General features: G+C 34.5%; 1 protein-coding gene and 2 long non-coding RNA genes across 3 annotated transcripts; 1 reads left to right on the forward strand and 2 right to left on the reverse strand.

Annotated features, from left to right (window-relative positions):
• Positions 1-5863: 5863 nt before the first annotated feature.
• On the forward strand, positions 5864-10630 carry LOC102802102 (monocarboxylate transporter 13-like). Its single transcript, XM_085505466.1, has 4 exons — positions 5864-6020; positions 7729-7872; positions 8100-9062; positions 10210-10630. Exons 1-4 carry the CDS (start codon positions 5885-5887, stop codon positions 10422-10424), a joined length of 1458 nt encoding a protein of 485 aa, XP_085361592.1. The 5' UTR covers positions 5864-5884; the 3' UTR covers positions 10425-10630.
• Positions 10631-16328: 5698 nt separating this feature from the next.
• Positions 16329-17239, reverse strand: LOC146736277 (uncharacterized). Its single transcript, XR_014930875.1, has 2 exons — positions 17025-17239; positions 16329-16442 (listed from the first exon to the last, which is right to left on the reverse strand). It is a non-coding gene; the product is annotated as an uncharacterized LOC146736277 (long non-coding RNA).
• Positions 17240-18682: 1443 nt separating this feature from the next.
• Positions 18683-20918, reverse strand: LOC146736278 (uncharacterized). The gene is made up of 2 exons (XR_014930929.1): positions 20844-20918; positions 18683-19159 (listed from the first exon to the last, which is right to left on the reverse strand). It is a non-coding gene; the product is annotated as an uncharacterized LOC146736278 (long non-coding RNA).
• Between the last annotated feature and the right edge of the window lie 970 nt (positions 20919-21888).

The raw sequence follows: 21888 nt of genomic DNA on the forward strand, positions 1-21888 counted from the left end.
AAATTAAATAATCATGTTTGTTTATTTTGAGCCTTAGAAATGACCCTGCTTAACTCGGGACGTTCAATTGTACTTAGCGTATGTTACTATGACAATCAACCAATTCGAAAAAACAGTCGACAATGACGAAATGCATGGCCACAGCCAAATCGCTGTTTAACTGAAATAAAAAAAAATCAAAGAAAACAGAGAAGGAAGAGAAACACGAGCGATGTACTCGAACGACAGGCGTTACGGCAGCCATGTTTGTTTCACCTCGATGAGAACAAGGTAAGAAATTACGTGACAAGACCATCCCGATTTGCCGTCGATTTCTGGGTTCGGGTGCGTTTCATACAAGAAGATCGATACGCACTACACCGCCGAGTGTAGTAGACATAATCCCGATGGGAATAGGATCTTCGAAGGAAGCTAATATAGTTGATTTATAACAGACGAAGTAAATGGAAATGACTTCAGTCGAAAACACAAACGTATTTAAATGAGTTGGTAAACAAGAGAGTGAAGAGACGATGGCAACTCCACGTTGTGGCAGATTTACACACTACTACAGTTTGACTAATGTTTACAAACACCACGGTCAGTCACACAAATGCATAGGAACACGAGACGAACAATTGTGCATACTCCACGTTATGACACAACGTTAAAATGGCAATTTAAACTTTGCTTGCAGATTTACATAATACTACAGTTCGATAACACGGCCAGTCACACAAAATCCATCAAAAGGGCATTGCAAGTCGTATAATGCCAAAACAGTACTATGATTTCACAACTTTCGAAATACGTTCGCTTTTATCAATGTCGACTGTACACTAGTAAATGTCTTCCCGTTCGCAAGAATACAAAGTCTAAACTATCAGAAATTCGTAACACATAATTTGAGTGATGGTATAACAAAATAACTCATCATTTGTAAATTCAATCCATCGAAAAAATATAAAAATCATTTCAATAAACAATTTTTATTATATAAATACACTTTGAAAAGAAACAAGATTCATAAACATAAATCTATTTGAATACATTCTCACTACAAATTACACAATACTTATTTTCTAATGGCGTTTCTTCACACCACAAACTATTATCATGCACTATAATCATGCACACGTGCGAGTACTCCGGTGACACAATTTATAGCTACGCTCAAAAAAGTTCATCATTTATTGCACAACTGTGACCAAACGACATCATTCTGTTAACATCCACACATTTTCATAAAATCTCCATGCACTTTTTAACCTTTCATAAGTAAAATACACTACAATTTACTCCAGAAAAACAATTTTCCTGGTACATTCCTACATTCTTACATACTAATGAGGGGTTCAGACACATTCCAAGCTGAACAATTTTCTTGGACTAATAACATAGCTGGTCAATCCTTTCCCAGCAAATATACAAAGAATGCAGATTATGGAATGTGTACTTAATAACAAAGCATGGCAATGAAACAAAGGACTGGATGTGCAATGTAGAAAGAGGATTATTATGAGAGTGATAATTAAAACATAACATTGAACAAAAGACTGGTAACTGGGTGAGGCAGATGAACCCCATGGTCAGGTGTTAAGTATAAACTATGATTGTGAAAACATGATATGTAGGTAGTAGACATGTGTTGTCGTCCCAGCAGTGTTAACCTAAGATTACTATGTAATCAGTCAATATAATGCCTAAAACAGAATATTCATTGTGGTGGACTTTTTTTAACAAATTCATAAACAATATTATTTTTATGGTTATGTCAAAAAAATACTATTCATTGTGGTGGACTTTTTGGATCAAATACATAAAAAATATTATTTTCAATGTAATGACTAAAACATACTATTCATTTGTGTTTTTATGGTAATTTCAGTAACATGACTATACACTTGACTTTGATCTAGCTGGTACATGTAGTTATAAATGAATATATATCTAACTGATGTTAGATCTAGCTGATAGTTATAAATGGCTATATATCTGGATATATCCTCAAAAAATCAATTTTATTCTCACTGGGGATGACTGGTTTTCTAACTAAACACTTGACTTTGATCTAGCTGGTACGGTAGTTTATAAATGGATATATATCAAACTAATGTTAGATCTAGCTGATACTGTAGAATACTTTATTTTTGCTTGGAATTTATTTTCGCCATTTTCACTGAAGGAATGATTACGTGAAAATAAAATCCAGCGATTATACTTTTTTCCCTATATTTCACATTAAACTCATCAAAAATCAGTGAAAATAAATTCCATTCAATACGCCCAAAAAGCCTTTTCAGCGAAAATAAATTCCAGCGAAAATAAAGTATTCCACAGTAGTTAATGGCTATATATCTGGATATATCCTCAAAAAAATAATTTTATTCTCACCGGGGATGACTGGTTTTCTAACTATACACTGGACTTAGATCTAACTGCTAGTTATAAATAGCTATATATCTAACTGCTGTTAGATCTAGCTGATAGTTATAAATTGTACACACCTTCATTAACAATTCAGAGTTATAGTTTTGGTATAATTTTATTTTTCTCTCACTATTAAAAAACAGTTCCTGAGGGACCTTGATTAAAACGAGAATTTTGTTTATGTTTAAGCTCAACACCATGATAGAGGACAGGCAGATTTTGATCTGTTATCTGAGTAACTTGCTGTTTTATGCGACTTTTATGCCTGCTACATATCGATCACTTTGTCTGTACATTTTTTGTTCTTTTGTGGAAAAGTAAATTGATGAAAATTTAGATGAGTTGTGCACTGATTGAAGGTCTAGTCGTGAATGACTGACTTGATTGTTCATAGTAGTATTATAATGCTGGACAATTTCTTCATTTTTAAGGATGCTGACATCCCCATGAACAAAATAGTTTGTCCCTAACAGGATGGCTTTTGTCAGAAGATATAGTTAGGGCTTTCCATATGAAAACAGGGGGTGTACTCCAGAGTAATTTAATTGTAATGTTAATTAACACACAACTTAATATAGTTATCATACTTTCAAGTGAAAGGAGGAAGACCCTTCATCAAGGTTCATGAAATATGTTTGACAATTCCAAAACACGTCCCCTCATATTTTGCTTTATTAAATTGACATCCCCATAAACAAAGTGGTTTGTCCTAAGTATATAACCTTCACACTCACAATCCCATGATTTAGCAATAACCACACAGTAAAAACTAACAAATGATTATAGCGGTTACAGCCTAGTATGAGATCATTATAAACTCAACAATGCTCTCCAGGATAATATTAGACTAGAAGATGAACATTATCATGCTTTCTGTGATATTATTAAGCTAGAAGACGAACACTATCATGGAAAAACATCTAATCACCTATATATTGTGACTGAGGCATTTATGACACATGATTTATTGCATGGCAGCAAGAACTAGGATTTTCAGGTACAGTATTAAATAAAATATAACAACCAGTATTTTGCACAGCGATCTAGTGAATTATGGAATAGAATTCCTATAATAATATACCAACCCATATTTTGGATGTGTACTTGGGTGTTAAACCCCATTGTTTGTCTGTGTTCAGTCTGCACACAGAATTTTTTTATTGTAATCTGAATCATAGCAGCCAATCTATTCGCTCTTTATTTATTAAGTTGGAAATTGATTACAGTCAGTCTTGCTATGTCTTTTTTTTTTAGCTCCATGGTCTTGTGAAATATGCAATAACTAAAATTAGTTCGGTTCAAACAAACTGCGAATTTAGTGATTGCATGGGAAACCCTTTGATTCCCCATGACATTGCATAGAGATAAGAACCTCATTAATAATAATAAACAAGCCACCTATAGAATAAATCATTGACCCTCTATATAGATTTTTGACATGTAAAACTTGTAACAAATTGTATGTAAATGAAATTGAACAGCATTAAAGTCACAATTGTCATAATTCAGAAGAATGGCGAAATATATGTAACATTAAGCACATATATCACTTACAAAATATTTACTTTTCCAATGAACATAATTATGTTATTTATGATAAAGATTTGTGTACCACCAATAATTTTTTAACTGGTGCACAACGATTGTAAACATAGATGTTTTGTGCTGACTCAACAATTAAGCTGAGAAAAAAAATATCTTTGTTTCTCACGCATAATTTTGAACTATGTGCCTCAACGTTTTTTTCCCTTCTAAAGCATTCCGAAATGTGCATCTACATGCACTTGTCTCAAATTTCCCCCATTTTAGCTCAGCTCATTAGCTTAGCTTTTAGCTCATTTTAAAATTTTCATGAAACGAGAAAGAAAGAATTTTTTTTCACCTGGCCTTATTAAAAGGGCATAATATTTTAAAACTCACCTGTACCAACATGTACGCGTATTTTTGAATTATTTCTATTTTCCGTAGTAAAGGATATCTTGATCTAAACAACATAATAAAAGAATGAAATGCTTTTATGAAGCATGGGAACAAAAAAAATCTTGTCTCATATCGTGTGTGTTGTTTTAGAAACTATATTCATAAAGTATAAATAATATATGCCATGATTTGTTTTTCTGTCAGAATTTTTGTTTAACTATGGAGAGAATAGAATAGAGAGGAAGGGTTTTAATCCAGGTTTATACCTTTTGTTATTTTTATTTTAAGTCTTTTGTTTCAAGTATTATCTATTGTATATTTTTGTGTTTAAACAAGTCATGGCCCCGAAAACATGCTGCATAATTTTTGGGACTCCAAAAAAATCCTGACCACAATTTGGTATGCACATTAGAAAAGAGATGGCACTATGTTATATGTCATTGACAATGCTTGTGATTGGAAACAAAACACTCATGAACACACGAATAGACGATAGACAGCTCAGTTCCTGTGGAAAATTGTGAAACGGGGAAAAAATTGTCACTGGTATCTCCTTAAAGATGGCTTTGTGCCATACACTTTCAGATAAGCTCAGATGATTACATAAGCGATGATGTGCAATGTTGCAACATAATTTTGTTTTCGGTTTATTCACTTTTGAATACATTGTGTGTGTGTGTGTGATATACATGCATGATGCTCGGACCTTGGTAGGGACATGGAAACTTGTGAATATTTTACAAAGATCTGTGATTTGGTCATGTTGTGTAATTTTGGTATCAATTTATCAATTTAAAACTCAGAGCTGACCTGAATGAATATTACTTACCTAACTCACATAACTAGTCTAAGAATGTTTACCAAAATTAAAGTGATCATAGAACATAAAGAACAATAGCGCCCTCTCTCCTATTACTTTCCATCGTGCAACATTTTTCACGTTTTTTATATATCTACATGTGTAAGAGAATAATAATTGTTTTGTCAATTTAGAATTAGATTGCAGATCTTAAGCAAAAGTTTAGAAAATATTGATTTAGATTTATTTTGTGAACAAATATTGAGATAAATGTATGATAAAAATATTTCACCATAGAAAACTATTGTAAATACCTCAAAAATCACTAATTTCGTAGGTGTATTGTGCAAAAATTAATTTGGTAACCATATAATTTTATCTGGCTTGAACACCATAATATTAAAAATGAATTGAACCATATTGCAAAATGTGTTTTAATAGCAGCCGACAACCTCAAAAAAAAACGAAAGGTGAATTCATGTATGTCACATGTTTCATTAGCTGAAATAAAACTTTCAACTTTATTACAACCGACTATTATTTTCCCTGCTGACAACGTGTACTTTGTACAATACAAAATGTGTCAACTCTGAGTGTAAAAGTCACATGATTGCTATTTAATTGAGAGCCTCGCCTGAAACTTGTTTTTTTTACATAACAACGACATGCAGCATTGAGAAGACAAGCTGATTAACAATGCTCAGATGCAAGCTAAATAGCGATTGGTATGGATGGGTTGTGGTCTTTGCCAGTCACATGATACAGGTGTTAGCCATTGGTTGTGAGGTATCCACTGGAGTGTTCCTGGTGCCATTCATGGAATATTTTGGTGAGGGCGCTGGCACAACAGCTGCAATCCAGTCTATACAAGCTGGCATGTACCTATGCCCAGGTAAGATATTGAGCAGCCTTCATACATGACAGGATTTAAATCCATTAACAATATTTGTTCTACGAGTAGCACATGTTTATGGTCAAAATACATAAATGTGACATCTGTGGCTCCAGCATCACTTCAGACTGAAAATCCAAATAATTACTTGATCAATTCATTGCTACTGACTTGTCATTGCATCAGTCATGGTAAAATCGGTTTGAAATATGCTTTTCTTAAATAAATATTTCAAAAGCAAAGTGTAAAAATAATATGTGCTTGTTTTTATTGGTTGTGCATAAACATACATGTACATGTAAAAATTCACTGCACATACTCAGGCTTTGTACAGAACACGTTCTAGGCAGTAATGAGACGTTACCTTAACAACGAATCATGTTTATTGTCAGAAGCAGTCAATAATCTTATTCTTATCACTTAAATCTGGCAATATTGACATTAAAACACATGTATATGTGAGCTACCATTAAACTACATGTAGGTCAGCAGTGATTTATGCAACTTCTGGATTTGGTTTCTTTGGTTAAATTTGCACCTATTTGTACAAATTTCAATATAAGTAAATTAATTAAAAATGGACATATCTGTAAATTACCAATGAATAAAATTGCCTGAATGCAAGACCACTGATAACCTGAGCTGATGAACTATGGAATATTGTTTAAGTCAAAGTTCCCATCATGAGTTTGTTCATTGTGGTTCATTAGTTTCAAGGTAAAGAAGGATTGTGCCTTGGTGTAGAGGAAGGAGACAACGTAGACGGTTGTGAAGGGAGTTATGAAACAATGGGCGATGATGTCATACTTTGGTAGTGAGAGGATCCAATGAACATGAAGTACAAAGGATGCTCTCACTAAGTGGACGTGTGTGTAGATGTAGATCCATAAATTTGTCAATGTCAACTGGGAAAGTGGCCCACAGTTTACAACCAGTATGTGGCATTGTCCTTCCCAGTTCAACAAACACTTTGAACCAACATGTATTGTGAAATACATAAAAAAAATCTGAAGCATGTTCACTACGTACACAGTATGCTAATAACTCATGATTATTAATATAAAGCATTTATTATGAAACACTGCAAACATATATTTTCAGCCTTGACCTCAACGCTGTGGTTATTAGAAAATTGAACATGCTTTCTACTATAATAAACTGGTCACCGGATTTATAAACTGCAGCTGCTCCTTAAGACTACTAGTATATGTCTACCTTTGTCACTAAAGATTTCCAAACTGTACTGTACAGCGCCACCAGTGGCTGTTTTCAGCTCTATGCATCCATAACATTTTCCCAGGAAACCAAAATTATCGTTCAATTGTAAGACTGTCGCTGATTGAATATAACTGATATTTACTGACTAGACATATACATTTTTCTAACTGTTAATATGGTAAATCTGCATGTTTTTGTTTTATGAGCAATTCAGAATTTCTGATTCTTTCAGCAATGCACAGGATATGATTCCCCCTCTACATACTACTTACTGATTTTCCATGAGATGCACAAGACAGGATTACCTAATAATGATGTAAAAATGTTACAAATGTGTCGCTATACCCATTAATATATTGACTACTTCAAGTCTACAAAAACACATTATTTTTGAATCAATGGTAATAAAATTACAGTAATTTTTGTTCTTTTGTGATGTGCTAGCTGTGCTAATTACATCAATTAATATGAAAACTGTTTACTTTTCCAGCACCTCTGGTGAGTAGTTTGAATAAAAAGTTTGGAACCAGAGTAGTAGTGGTGACTGGTGGAATCATATCCAGTATTGGCTTACTTCTCAGCTCATTTGCGAACAGTGTGTATGTCCTTTATGTAAGCTATGGTATCATTGGAGGTAATTTTAAAACTTTCATACATTTACAGGTGCATAAACTCTATTTTCTTTCACACCGAATGAATGAAAACACAGTGAAATGTTGTGTAACTTGGCATATAGTACTGCATGTATTAGAGACTTGGATTTTCGTTAAAGACAATGTCAAACATAGCAACAAATAATAAACAAATTTAGAGGCAAAATATCAAAAACAATTAAATTCAAACTTTTTTTTCATCATCCAGGTTTTGGAATTGGATTAGCTTATGGTCCTAGTATTGTCATTGTTGGCCAGTACTTTGATAAACGCCATGCTTTAGCTAACGGATTGGTTTACGCTGGAGTCGGTATTGGACTGATAATATTCCCACCCATATACCAGTTGTTGATTAACAAATATGGATGGCGTGGAGCAATACTTGTGATATCTGCCATTAACATGAACATTGTTGTATGTGGTGTGTTGCTGAGGGAGCCAAGAATGAAAACCAATCCTCAGATAAGAGTCAAAAAAATGGAATTCAATGAGAAAAAAAAGCAGCAAAATGAAATGTATTCACCCGAGCAGCCATACATTATAAAATTAAGACAGAAAAATGATGAGATAAATTCAAGATGCCAAAATGAGATTGGAGCCGGGGAAGCTGAGTGTTCAGAACAGATTGATACACACAAACAAATAATTAGAACTGGAAAGCAATCAGTAGAAAAAAATAAGTTACCTCTATATGAGATATTAGGGGTGAAACTTTATTGTGAAAGTTCTTGGTTACGTATATTGTGCATGTCAACATTCTTCATGGGTCTGGGACATAAGGTGACCACGGTACACTTCATATCAAAGGCTGTAAGCGATGGAATTAATAAACTAGATGCAGCAATCTTAATGACCATTATGGGAACTACATCACTTATTGGACGTATTATACATGGTTGGTTTGTCGATTTAGGACACTACACCCCAATGTTTGTCAGCGGGTGTACCTTCATACTGGCTGGGGCATCACTCCTTCTTGTGTCAGTTACTCGTGGCAACTACATTATTTTTGGTGCGATATCAGCATGGTATGGATTCACAATGGGTATATGTATTCCACTGGGTGCAGTCTCTGTGAAATATTGCTTAGGCGTTAGTCATCTGTCGATTGCATTTGGTTGGACGCTACTTCACAGTGGGATTGGGAATACTCTTGGACCTCCTTTAGCAGGTAAGTGTCAAATGCATCTGAGATAAATTATCTAATAAATTGAAAAGAGTTTTCCAGAAAAATGATAAACGAGAGAACAAGAAAATGAAATTTTGTTAATACTTTCAGTAATAGTCTTTGCCATTAAAATGCAGATGTGGGGGTCATCAGACAATTCTTTGGTGCATAACTTTTTTTTTTAACATAACTGTTTCACAACAAGACAAAATGTTACTCTAATCTACATGTAATACACTAGAGAATACACGGACAGGCAAGTGCAGTCTTTGATGCAGTCTCTCTTGGGGTTCAAATTTTATTTTTATGATTACATTTGAAAATTCCATTAGTTGTAACACACAGACATCCACTATATGTTTTTCGATGGATGAATTTCAAAACAAAATCCCAGATGAATGGCAGAAGTTTTATCGTGCAGAATTTTGTCCAAACAATGTATTTCACCCGTGTCACAGATCTTACTAAACATATGTTACATGTAGTGCTTGATGATATGAGCTTATAATTGAAATACCAAAAAAATTCTGAAGCCAGTATGGTCATTGTATCGACAGAAACATATTGGTGGTGCAATCTGTACTGCCTGAATGCAAACTTTGCGGTATTCTCGTGATAACTTTATTAGTATTATACATCTTTTTCCGGCTTGTTGTAATAATTTATTGAGAGATTTATAAGCCAAAAGGACAACGAACACGTTTTGCACTGTGTGAACGCTTGCGTGACAGTATTCTATTTCCATCGCATACTATAGTGCTTCTGCATCCAATGTAAATAAAAGAAAGTCTATGAATGTGATAGCTTGAAACAACACAGTTTAACCTAATATTAGGAACAATTGGAACATTCAACGAGTGCTGATACATTCACAAATTCAGGCACTTCCTGATTTTTATTTGTTTTTTGTCAATTATTGATTTGGATGTTTCACTCAGCAAAATATTACAAATTCGTAGTGCTTTAAAAAATGTTTAATAATTAGTGGCATCTATCCATCACTGCATCGATTATGTAGCAATAGAACATTTCATTAAATCTTTCATAGATAACTTATATACTTAAATGGGGAAATAACTGAGTAAGCAGGAGATGTGTAACATACCTTACACTGCATTTTCATTTAATTCAATTAATTATTTTTTCATAGGATGGATATACGACATCACTGAGAACTATAATCTGTCTTTTGTATTGGCTGGAAGTTCACTGATTCTCTCCGGATCTCTACTGTTTACTCAACTCGCATACAAAAGATGGCAAAATAAGCGAATGGATTCACATACTCATATTCCCTGCGACACAGACACACAATATAAAGATGAAGAAACTGATGAAAACTTTCCAGAAGAAACTTATCCGTAATTGGTATTTTGAGGAGGAGTGGATGTAGACAATATGTGCTGAATTATCATAAAGAGGTTCAGATATCTATGCCTACTAGTAGCCCATAATGTGATATTTGTGTTCTTGATTTGTACCGGTAGTGTATGTAAACTTATATAGCTTTAATGTTGTATCACAAGCATTTTTTTTCTAACCTTAATTTCAATTACCTAACACATCAACACAGACACCTTGTTTTTCCTACTCATTTTGCTATGTCTGTGCGTTAAGTGTTAATAAGAGATTAAGATAAGCTGTGAACTGTATGTTGTTTATGACAATGTCAATTTGATTTTGAAAGACTTCTGATGACAAAGATGAAGTGTTTTTCGAAGAAACTCATCCTCATCCTGCCAGCCCCATGTAGTTTTACATCGATTTGACAATGTTTGTGGAAAAGAAAGAAATGAAAGTATAATCAACTATTTAACAGTACAATATGTGAGGTTGTGTTCCTGATTTAAACATATAATTTTATCCATCTCAGACAATGCCAGTTCTCTTTTGTCTTTGTTTCAATCAAGTCTATGATCATAGCCTAATTATGCAAATTATTATGCAAATATTCTACCAACAAGAAGCAATTACTTTAAAAATCTGTATTAGAAACCGTGGCTTCTATTTAAATGGTACAATGCAACAGAGGGGGGTGTAGCTTTTATTAGAGCATTTACACATACTGTAAAATGACTAATTTTCACTGGGTTTAAATTTCACTGATTAAGCATTTTAGGCATATTCAGTGGGTTTTAAATTCACATTTTTATCATTTAGACAAGTCATTGTCAATGACACGTCCCCGTTCCGTTCATATTTGAGTGACATATACATTCAAAGCAGCAACAATATGGATGTTGAACTGCATACAGTAAAACAAAATAGCCACCAGTCAGCCATTTTCAACACAATCCAAAAAAAAATTTAAACTAAATTTGCCCACGCATGACTAAGATTCAGTTCCAGTATGGTGAAAATGTGCAATTTTTGTAAATGTTTGACCTTAAAAGGACTGGCCCAAATGCACAGGCATATGTATGATATAATGTATGATGTGTATGTGAAGTTTGAACTTGATCTGTCCAGGCATGTCCGAGATATGGATCGAAAACTAAATTCTTTAAAACAAAATGGCCGCCAGTTGGCCATTTTGAACTTGATCTGAAGAAAAATTGGTATGCATCAAGCTTATATTATGTTTAATATATGCACTAAATCTGAACAAAATCCATCCATGCTGACTAAGATCCGGTTCCGGAATTGTGAAAATACGTGATTTTGATGCATTTTCGGCCTTAAAATGGCCATCATTCAGCTATTGTTAAGCGGATCATGAAACAAATGCACATATCTATTTGTGACATGATGTACCATGTGTGTGTGTGAAGTTTGAACTTGATCAATCCAGATATGTCTCAGATACGGATCCAGAACTGAATTCTTTAAAACAAAATGGCCGCCAGTCGGCCATTTCAAACTTGATCCGAAAAAAAAATTATGTGCATCAAGGTCCTATTATGTTTAATGTATGTACCAAATTTGAACAAAATCCGTCCTTGCATAACTGAGATCCGGGTCCGGAATGGTGAAAATGTGCGATTTCAATGCATTTTCGGCCTTAAAGCGGCCGCCATTTGGTTATCGTTAATGAGATCATGAAACAAATGCACATACATATTTGTGACATGATGTACCTTGTGTGTGTGAAGTTTGAACTTGATCAATCCAGGCATGTCTCAGATACGGATCCAGAACTGAATTCTTTAAAACAAAATGGCCGTCAGTCGGCTATTTTGAACTTGATCCGGAAAAAAAATGACGTGCATCAAGGTCCTATTATGTTTAATATATGCACTAAATCTGAACAAAATCCATCCATGCTGACTAAGATCCGGTTCCGGAATTGTGAAAATACGTGATTTTGATGCATTTTCGGCCTTAAAATGGCCATCATTCAGCTATTGTTAAGCGGATCATGAAACAAAGGCACATATCTATTTGTGACATGATGTACCATGTGTGTGTGTAAAGTTTGAACTTGATCAATCCAGATATGTCTCAGATACGGATCCAGAACTGAATTCTTTAAAACAAAATGGCCGCCAGTCGGCCATTTCAAACTTGATCCGAAAAAAAAATTATGTGCATCAAGGTCCTATTATGTTTAATGTATGTACCAAATTTGAACAAAATCCGTCCTTGCATAACTGAGATCCGGGTCCGGAATGGTGAAAATGTGCGATTTCAATGCATTTTCGGCCTTAAAGCGGCCGCCATTTGGTTATCGTTAATGAGATCATGAAACAAATGCACATACATATTTGTGACATGATGTACCTTGTGTGTGTGAAGTTTGAACTTGATCAATCCAGGCATGTCTCAGATACGGATCCAGAACTGAATTCTTTAAAACAAAATGGCCGTCAGTCGGCTATTTTGAACTTGATCCGGAAAAAGAATGACGTGCATCAAGGTCCTATTATGTTTAATGTATGTACCAAATTTGAACAAAATCCGTCCATGCATAACTGAGATCCTGGTCCGGAATGGTGAAAATGTGCGATTTCAATACATTTTCAGCCTTAAAGCGGCCGCCATTTGGCTATCGTTAATGAGATCATGAAATAAATGCACATACATATTTGTGACATGATGTACTTGTGTGTGTGAAGTTTGAACTCGATCAATCCAGACATGTCTCAGATACGGATCCAGAACTGAATTCTTTAAAACAAAATGGCCGCCAGTCGACTATTTCAAGCCCGATCTGAAAAAAAAAATGACGTGCATCAAGGTCCTATGATGTTTAATGTATGTACCAAATTTGAACAAAATCCGTCCATGCATAACTGAGATCCGGGTCCGGAATTGCGAAAATGTGCGATTTTGATGCATTTTCGGCCTTAAAATGGCCGCTATTTGGCTATCGTTAATTGGATCATGAAAAAAATGCATGTGCATATGTCCCATATAATGTGTGATGTATGAGTGAAGTTTGAACTTAATCGGTCCATGCATGTTTGAGATACAGGTGAACACGGACACACGGATGCACGGACGAATGGACGCACACAGGGCAAAACATAAGTCCCCGTTTTCGGACTACGTCCGAACGAGGATTAATAATGTGTTCTATGCTCAATTTTACATATTCACTGGGTTTTTAATTAAGCAGATTTTCCAGTCAATGAAATAAGCAAAATTAAAACCCAGTGAATAATTAACCCTTTCACAGTATATGAAATAATGATTTTTTTGTTCTCAAATATTCAAAAAGAATAGAAGTGACTTCTATTATGCATGTGACTTTTAATACAGTTTTTGCAGTAATGTAAAACACTTTGGAATAACTTGCCATTTTTGTGAGTTTGGTTCAATGCGTGCATTTACAGAATCATAATTAAGTACCAGCAATATCACTGTGAGAATAATATATTTTTTTTTTTAAATATAGGTAATATTAGCTACGATAACCTGTTTTACAAATGCATTCATATGTAATGGTATATAAAATTTATTATAAAAATAGTTATTATACTATTATACATCTGTCACCGTAACGCCATAAGTGCCGTAATTTTGTGGTATTTTACGGGTTATTTTCATCCTACCATATTAGAAAATGCGAATTCCAAATATGGAATGATTACACGTGTAAACGTCCTCTGATAATAAAAACAAACACGGCTGCCACCAGGGTTTCACTGGACTCCACACAAAGAAGTTCATTGATTCTGTTCTAAACTTTTTGGATTTAGGCATTCCCATGATGTATCATTGGAAGGAAAAGATGTATAATAATAAGGTTTTTATGAGGATACTGCAAAGTATGCACTATTAAAGACAGTATGCCACTGCATCGACCTCTGCTGTGTGTTGGTCGATACTCCTGCTGTACTGTCTTTGTGCATACTTTGAGGCATCCTCGTAATAACCTCATAGTATACACATCCTTAACTGCCTTTGCAAAATCACATACACTGGCAGCAAAGCGATTGCTCAAATCTATACAGCTAACATAGAAATAATACAAATATTTTTGAAAGAGCATGAATTCTACATATATATTAAGAGTTGATTTAATTATATATTAAGTTTTACATTTTTATAATGAATATATATTTCATATCAGTAGCAAAATGAGTATTTTTTTATTAAGAAATCTTAGTATTATATGTATGTCAATATTTGTTTTATTACAAATATACTAATTTCATATTTATAATTGTGTTATATTCATTGTCAATAGGTTATCTGAGTAACTCTACAATCTGTGAATAATTTTAATTTGGTGCATATGCGAAGCACTGTATATAAAAGGGATAACAGGATTTTGAGTGTGGCTTATAGTTGCACTTCTGCATTTGAAAATGATACATCGCTGGTATACAAGTATAGTAAATTTTGAAAACTCAAACGTGGTAGACCAAACAATAAATCTTATTCAATGTAGAAAAACTATTTTTGAGAGTAACTAGACTATCAAATATAATCAGTGGTCTTATTCCATCAGTTGCATATTTAAATATTACCCAGCAATATACTTTCAATCACTAATACATATGTATCATACTGTAACACCAGAAATTACATTCTAAATTAATAATTCATCAAATATATTCAATTGAGAAAATACAATCATAAAACCTGCGCAAAAATACTGACATTAAATGTCTGTGATTTTTTAACAAAAAAAGTAGGAATTAGATGCAACACATTGTGCAATATCATAAAATCATTAGCAATAATTGTATAAGCCTGTGTTCAAAGCTGACATACAAGTGCCTTCAACATATGCATAACATGCATTGACTATGGCTGCACCTATAACACTCACAGCAAAGTGAGCTGAATTTAAAACCCAGAGAGTGCATTGTTTCCTTCATAACCCAGTGAATTTAAAACCTAAACCATACTGGATACCCTCAGGAATAAACAATGATAATGCCAAGCATTTCTGTACATACAAAAAAAATGTGCAGTGGCTTTTTTTAAGTGGGTAACATCCCAAATTGTATGATCTTCTCAAATTTAATAATACGTTTTTATACAATTCTATTTGCTACCAGTTTTCAGTGCTTTCAATGAATGCTAAAAGAGGTCACGAATATATGAGACATCATTTTTATTTCCACTTCTAGAAAAAAACATGCCTAGTACTCGGAAATGCTTCAACTTTCATCATATTTACTGAGGCTAAATCAAATACAGCGCCCTCTAGTGCCAGAAAAAGTAATTTACTTTTGCTTAAATTTTCAAAGGTGAAGTCAACTCTGCAATGGTGTTAATAGCATAAGACATTGCTGCTATATAGACAAATCACACTATTTGAGTTGGCATCAGGGAATCAGTCGCGACTTCATACCTTCGTCAACACCACAAGTCAGACTGCCATCACAGAATTTTGTAACTAACCGCAATTTACTAAGGCGTAACTTAGCGAGGGGTCACTGTATTCTCGGGGGCGGAGCTACGTCACAAGACGTTCCACGTTGCTACAACGCGCACCACTGTACATGCTGTGGAACGCCGGTCGAGTCGGTGAAAATTCGAGAAAACAACACAAACTCAACTTTGAAGTAATCCCGAACAACCAAATTTATATATGTTACACACATAGGGCTAATCTTGTTACACTGTTCAGAGGAGTCTCAACAATCATCCCAAAATACCATTTTCTGCGAGTTTTGGGCCTTTGTTTTCACCGTCTCCGGTTGCCAGGCGGTGAAAATGCCCGGATGTCCGCCCCGAGGGGTCACTGTATTAGTGAAAAGACAAATTTAAACCCTGTGAATAATTATAACTTAGTACTTTTATATGGTTTAATGAAAATGGCAGTATTTTGTAGACAAATGCGATTACCAAAAACACAATATTGCTGGGCCATTATACATTATTTATAACCCTACCTGTTGTTGCTGTGTTTTGACAATCGATACTAATAGGACGAGTTCCACAACGCAGCATGAACACAGTATTCTGCACAGTAATATTAACAGCCTGTAAAGCAATGTAAAAATGTTCTGAGTACTAAAATTTACATGATGATCCACAGAAATACAGATCACATTTAAACCAGAGCTGAAATCATGTATCTATGAAAAGTACTCTGATAATGACAGTCCCTTTTAGTACCGTATAGTGTCTGGTTTTTATAATGAACATTATTCAAACAGCTAATCCAAACATTTGCAAGAATTTATTGAATACCAGTACACAAAATTTGGAAAATAAAAACAAAAGCAACTAGTTCTTTTGTTTTTATGCAGTCCCTCAATAGGCAGGTCACAAACAAAATGGCTTCATCCTGTGGATTTTCGCTGAAGGGATGATTCAGAGAAAATAAAATTCAGCGAGTATACCTTTTTTTCTATATTTTACATTCAACTTGTCAAAAATGAGTGAAAATTAATTCCATCCAAAACACCCAAAATGTCTTTTCAGCGAAAATTAATTCCAGCTAAAATAAAGTATTTTACAGTAATTGCGACTTCGAGACTGGGTCTAGAAGAAGAAAATCTAGAAAAATCTGACTGAAATTTGAAAACAAAATTACACCTGCATCAAATGTACTACAATTACCTTGAATAATTCAAGACCGTTCAAGACTTGATTCACTAGCTTCAAAGCATCTTCAGTTCTACCATCAATCATCCACTGTAATGCCAACACAGAGTACATCCCAAGGGCAGATGACAGGCTAGCTGCATTATGTTTGCTAAGGTACTGTATAATGTATGGTATTATATTACTACTCCAATAGAGTGCATCTTTATCATGCTGGATGTTATAAAAATGGGCAACTAAAAAAAGAAACGTGAACAAAGTTTGGTTTTTTTTTTGAGAATTAAACAATGGTCAAAATGATGTACGGTATTACCCCGGGCACGCGCCCCTCCCTGGGCAAGCGCCCAACCCCCCTGTTTTCACAAAAGTTACATGTTGGGGACATCCTCGGTTAAACGCCCAGGGTGATTTATAGCCAAGAACGGCGTCAACAATAAAGTTTTATTTGTCAAAAACGAACACGTTTGGTTTATTTAAATAGTGTGTTTGTTACGGTAGTTCTCTTTTTGAAGTGTGTGGTGACCCTGAAAAGGGCCATTTTGTTTGTGTTTTTACGTAAAAACTCATTGGAACTTAACGACGTAAGATGAACCACGCAGCATGTGATGCACACGTTCTGCTTTCTCTTCATTCACGATGAATCCAATATTGCAATAATCCATACCTTGGTGAGTGGTTTGAAGCACTTAGCTTTGGTTTCAAAACGTAGCACTTCGCTGACTGTGAATTCATAACGGAAGAGCATCGCCAGGCGATGGACGCGGGGCTTTTTGGCAACGACCGCAAACGTATCCGTGTCCAGCCATTGGTTGGCCATGTAGAGGTCAAAGTACGCGTTCTATTTTTACGTGTTAAGTTTGGCTCTTCCATTTCACCCCCTCTGGAATATTCTACTTTCGCAGCCTAATCGCATGTTTTTCGAAAAACGTCGAAAAAACACAAGAATTAGTAGAAATGTTCCTCTTTTGGGCGGATTATTGATAGAGAATAATTTCTTTATTGCAAAAATGCTGAAAAACCGTGAGTTTTTGCTTTAGTTATTTTTTTATTGGCGAAAAACTGCGAACTCGGCAAAATTGGTTGTACAACTTCCCTTTATCATATACACCCAGCGACACCGATGCCAGCTGACTGTGACCATAATGAGGCATGCCGACGATGGGAACTTGTTGCATCATAATTTTGTCACGTGTGTGGGTGCGTGAATAAATCATGTTAATGAGGACAACCAGAGTTTATTTTCAGTCTGTTTTTTATGTATCGCCATTTGGATATGTTTATGTATTCACAATAGTTTGTAAACATTTCACATCAGTAATAAAAGGTTTATTTATTTCATAACCCTGTCTGCTATTCTTCAGTAATTACGATGCGATGTATCAATACGTGCGTGAACAAAATTATGCTAATGAGATCATCGCTATCTTGGATTACAAGCGGTAGTTTTTCCCGGCAGTTTCGACTTGCACTGATCACGGTTACTAAAAAAGTAACCGTGCATTGATTACAATACTTACCATACTTTGTAGCCAATTTCAGTGAGTAATACAACTTCATTCGCTGACGTAAAACAAGTTTTATTCTTGAAATTCGACCCTGTGTCTTAGTGTTCCCACAGTTCTTGACCGAGTGCTCACGTTTATTGAAACCTCGCATAAATCAAGAAATAAGTATGTGTACAAAGTGTACGAAAGCATTCCTTTATTTGACCTTATCATACGATCACAAACACAACTTTTTAAAATCTTTTTTGGGGTGGTCCTCGGGTAAGCGCCCACCCCCAATTTTCCCGATTTTGTATGTTCAGGCCCCTGGGCGCGTGCCCGGGGTAATACGGTATTATAGCTAGGTTTCATGACCAGTCAGTCGAGTTTGGTGCATTTCAGATGAGGTGAGCAATAGCTTGACCTCAAAATAGAAATCAGCAAAAGTAGATGGTAGTCACTCGATCAGAAAATGGCGCTAAGTCGGTCAAAGACGGTAATATAAACACAGCTACTCCTTTATACCTCTCTGAATGCTCCTATTAATGTGTTGTTCTAACAGGTCAGATTTGTTTACTGATCTTTGTTGACTGATAAACAATATCCAAGAATAATTATAACAAATCGTCAATTCTTTCTGGAGTAATAAGTTACATGGCTGTAATCCTGAAAAGAAAACAAAAAACAGTAAGTGTATACACTGCAGAAGGATAAATATTCAGAGGGTATAATTTTAGCAGATTTGATGTTTAAGAGATATTTTACAGTTATTATTAATTATACTGGTTAGTAATGAAAACAAAATAATGTATGTGGTTAGCTTTTCATATTTAATAGATTTTAATTTAGTACATTTAGCTTGAGACACTGAAGTTACGGGGGAACCAGAATTGTAATTGCATATTACAGAGTATGACATGGTGGGAGTGTGTACAAATCTTTTGCAATCAGAACAATCACTGGGTTGGTGTGGCTTGTTAGCTTGTGTATATATCTGGTAGCGTCACTTATGTGTGGGCTTTGAATATGAATACAACGTTAAGCATCATCAATGAGGTTTCATTGACAAATCACATTGACGATGCTGAAGGTCACTTGCATATTAAATACATAAATTGCAATTGACCTCAGTATGATGACGCATTCGTTGTAAAATACGGAAAAAGGGCCTAAAGCATGCACATTGCATAAACAATATGCTAATAACTTTAATAAGGTAATGATGTAGACATATTACATGATTATTATATTAAAATGCAATTATGAATAGAAAGCATTTATTATGAAACACGGGAATCGCGAATATTCTGGGTTGACCCCCCCACTCTGTCTATTGTAGTTATTTGAAGACTGTAAACGATATCTAGAATATTAAACTGATCCCCAAATTTAAAAAGTGTCTTTGCTCTTTACACTATTAATCGATATAAGCGTTTGCAAGCCTAAATAGGTTTTGATTGTATACAGCACCACCAGTGGCTGTTCTCGGCTCCATGCATCAAGTCCAATACAGCGAAGACTATGTCTGCAACAGGAATTGTTTGTTTTGATGATTGTAAACACTATTGTTAGCCACATAAAATAAATTTAGGCCATTATGACAGTTGAGTTCATAGTTTTCAGAAACCTAAGATCCAGCCTATTCTATGCACTGGTAGGACAAGAATTCAAACCTTTCAATAAGATTTACAGTAACAAATAAGTGACTATCTTAACTTGTATGACAAATTTAGATATTTTGCTTTCCGGACTCCAAAATTAGACAGGGCTCCCATTTTAGTACAGGATTCATAATAAATATACACCAAATATATTGTCAGTTCTCTTCATTTCCTTACTGGGACTCGCTACATATAAATGCTAAAGGGCTTTCTCTAGTGAGACTCCAAAATTTTAGCCGAGAATTCACTGCAATCAACTTGACCTAGCCAAGAGCAAGACAGTTGAAAATGGTAAACAGCAACACAATATAAATGCAGGGATTTTTTATTTTAATTTATATTTCCCCATGAGTTACACTAATATAGAATATATCAGTAATAAAGATAAAACTATAATATAATCATGGTTTAACTACAGTTGTGAAAAATTTCATCTAAGTTGATTTACAGAATACATTTCATTAAATGCATCAACTGTATGTGCTAATCATTCCACACTATAGAAAAAAGAAAATCAAATCAAAAATACAAAACTGGTAGAAATTTGGTAATTTGCATCGAAATAAATTTTGAGCTTATTTACATTGCTGGAAATACAGAATTTATTTGTTGGCCTTAAATGTTGTTATTAATTACTTATATATCTGTTTATGCATCTGCAACATAAAACCATAAAAAAGAACACTAACCAATAACTTTAGTAATAAGCTTCTCATACGTCTCAACATGCTGTTGTCCAACAGTCCCAGTCAACTGAAATTCCTGAAGTAAAAACAAAAACAAACTAATTAAAAATGAGAATTTCAATGACGTAAAGCAGATCATAAGAATTTATTATTAGAAAAAAGTTTTACATAAACAGCTTTCATGAAATGTCATACTACATGTATTAATGTTCATGCATATTAATGAGGGTAATCCTACAATATTTTTCGCGCAATTACAAACTAGTTGTGCAGTACAATCTAAAAGCTATGTGTTTTTAAGCTCTACAATATTAGCCAACTAAGTTGATGGAGCTTAATTTTAAGCTGAAGCAATGACATCTCAAGTTTTGGTACTGTGAGCTGACTTTACCACATCCTTAAGGTAATATTTCATGATGCCATTGTCTAGAAATAGGATTTTCATTGCTTATTTCAGGGCAGTTGTCATTGCAACGTTTATGTTTGACAATTGTGTTGAACATTAATTTCCCATAGTCCAATGTGCTCTTCCAATGTAAATCATGAGTGCGAGTTTTGACCTGGGTGCAATGTGTGTTAATTACTGTCGATGACTCCTTTTATATCTTCCAATCACCAAAGAAATTACCCTGGATAACGTCTTAGGTTGTAGTTATTGGTCTGCGCTGCAGTCAATGTCACCATCTCTGTTCATACGAGATCCAATGCTTGTGCATGTGTGGCATGATGACCATCACTCTTTAACATACACGGACAACAAATTTGCAATGTACCCATTAATTCTTGCATACTTGTACCTCAAACTGCCTGCTTTATGGTCATACAGCTAAAGGTTATTTAGTAATAGTGGGGATATTGGTGGTAAAAATATTGTATAATCAACAAAAGTTAACAGGTAGCACACACAGTAATATTTTTTTGATTTGTGCCAACTAAACACAAATCAGTAGGTAAACAGAGAACAGCAAAATTTAGGTGAATGCAATTTCCATTTTTTTTATATCATTTTCATTCTCTATATATTCAGCATTTCAGCAGTATTATGTAC

The sequence above is a fragment of the Saccoglossus kowalevskii genome, chromosome 11 (assembly GCF_978046115.1).
Source record: "Saccoglossus kowalevskii chromosome 11, keSacKowa6.1, whole genome shotgun sequence".
Classification (NCBI taxonomy): domain Eukaryota; kingdom Metazoa; phylum Hemichordata; class Enteropneusta; family Harrimaniidae; genus Saccoglossus; species Saccoglossus kowalevskii.

What these genes read in the sequence shown, in the direction of transcription:
- LOC102802102 (XM_085505466.1), top strand. Translation starts at nt 5,885, where the DNA reads ATGATACAGGTGTTAGCCATTGGTTGTGAGGTATCCACTGGAGTGTTC. An exon ending in TGGCATGTACCTATGCCCAG is followed by an intron (nt 6,021 to 7,728) that starts GTAAGATATTGA and finishes TTACTTTTCCAG; the next exon opens with CACCTCTGGTGAGTAGTTTG. An exon ending in TCTTGGACCTCCTTTAGCAG is followed by an intron (nt 9,063 to 10,209) that starts GTAAGTGTCAAA and finishes ATTTTTTCATAG; the next exon opens with GATGGATATACGACATCACT.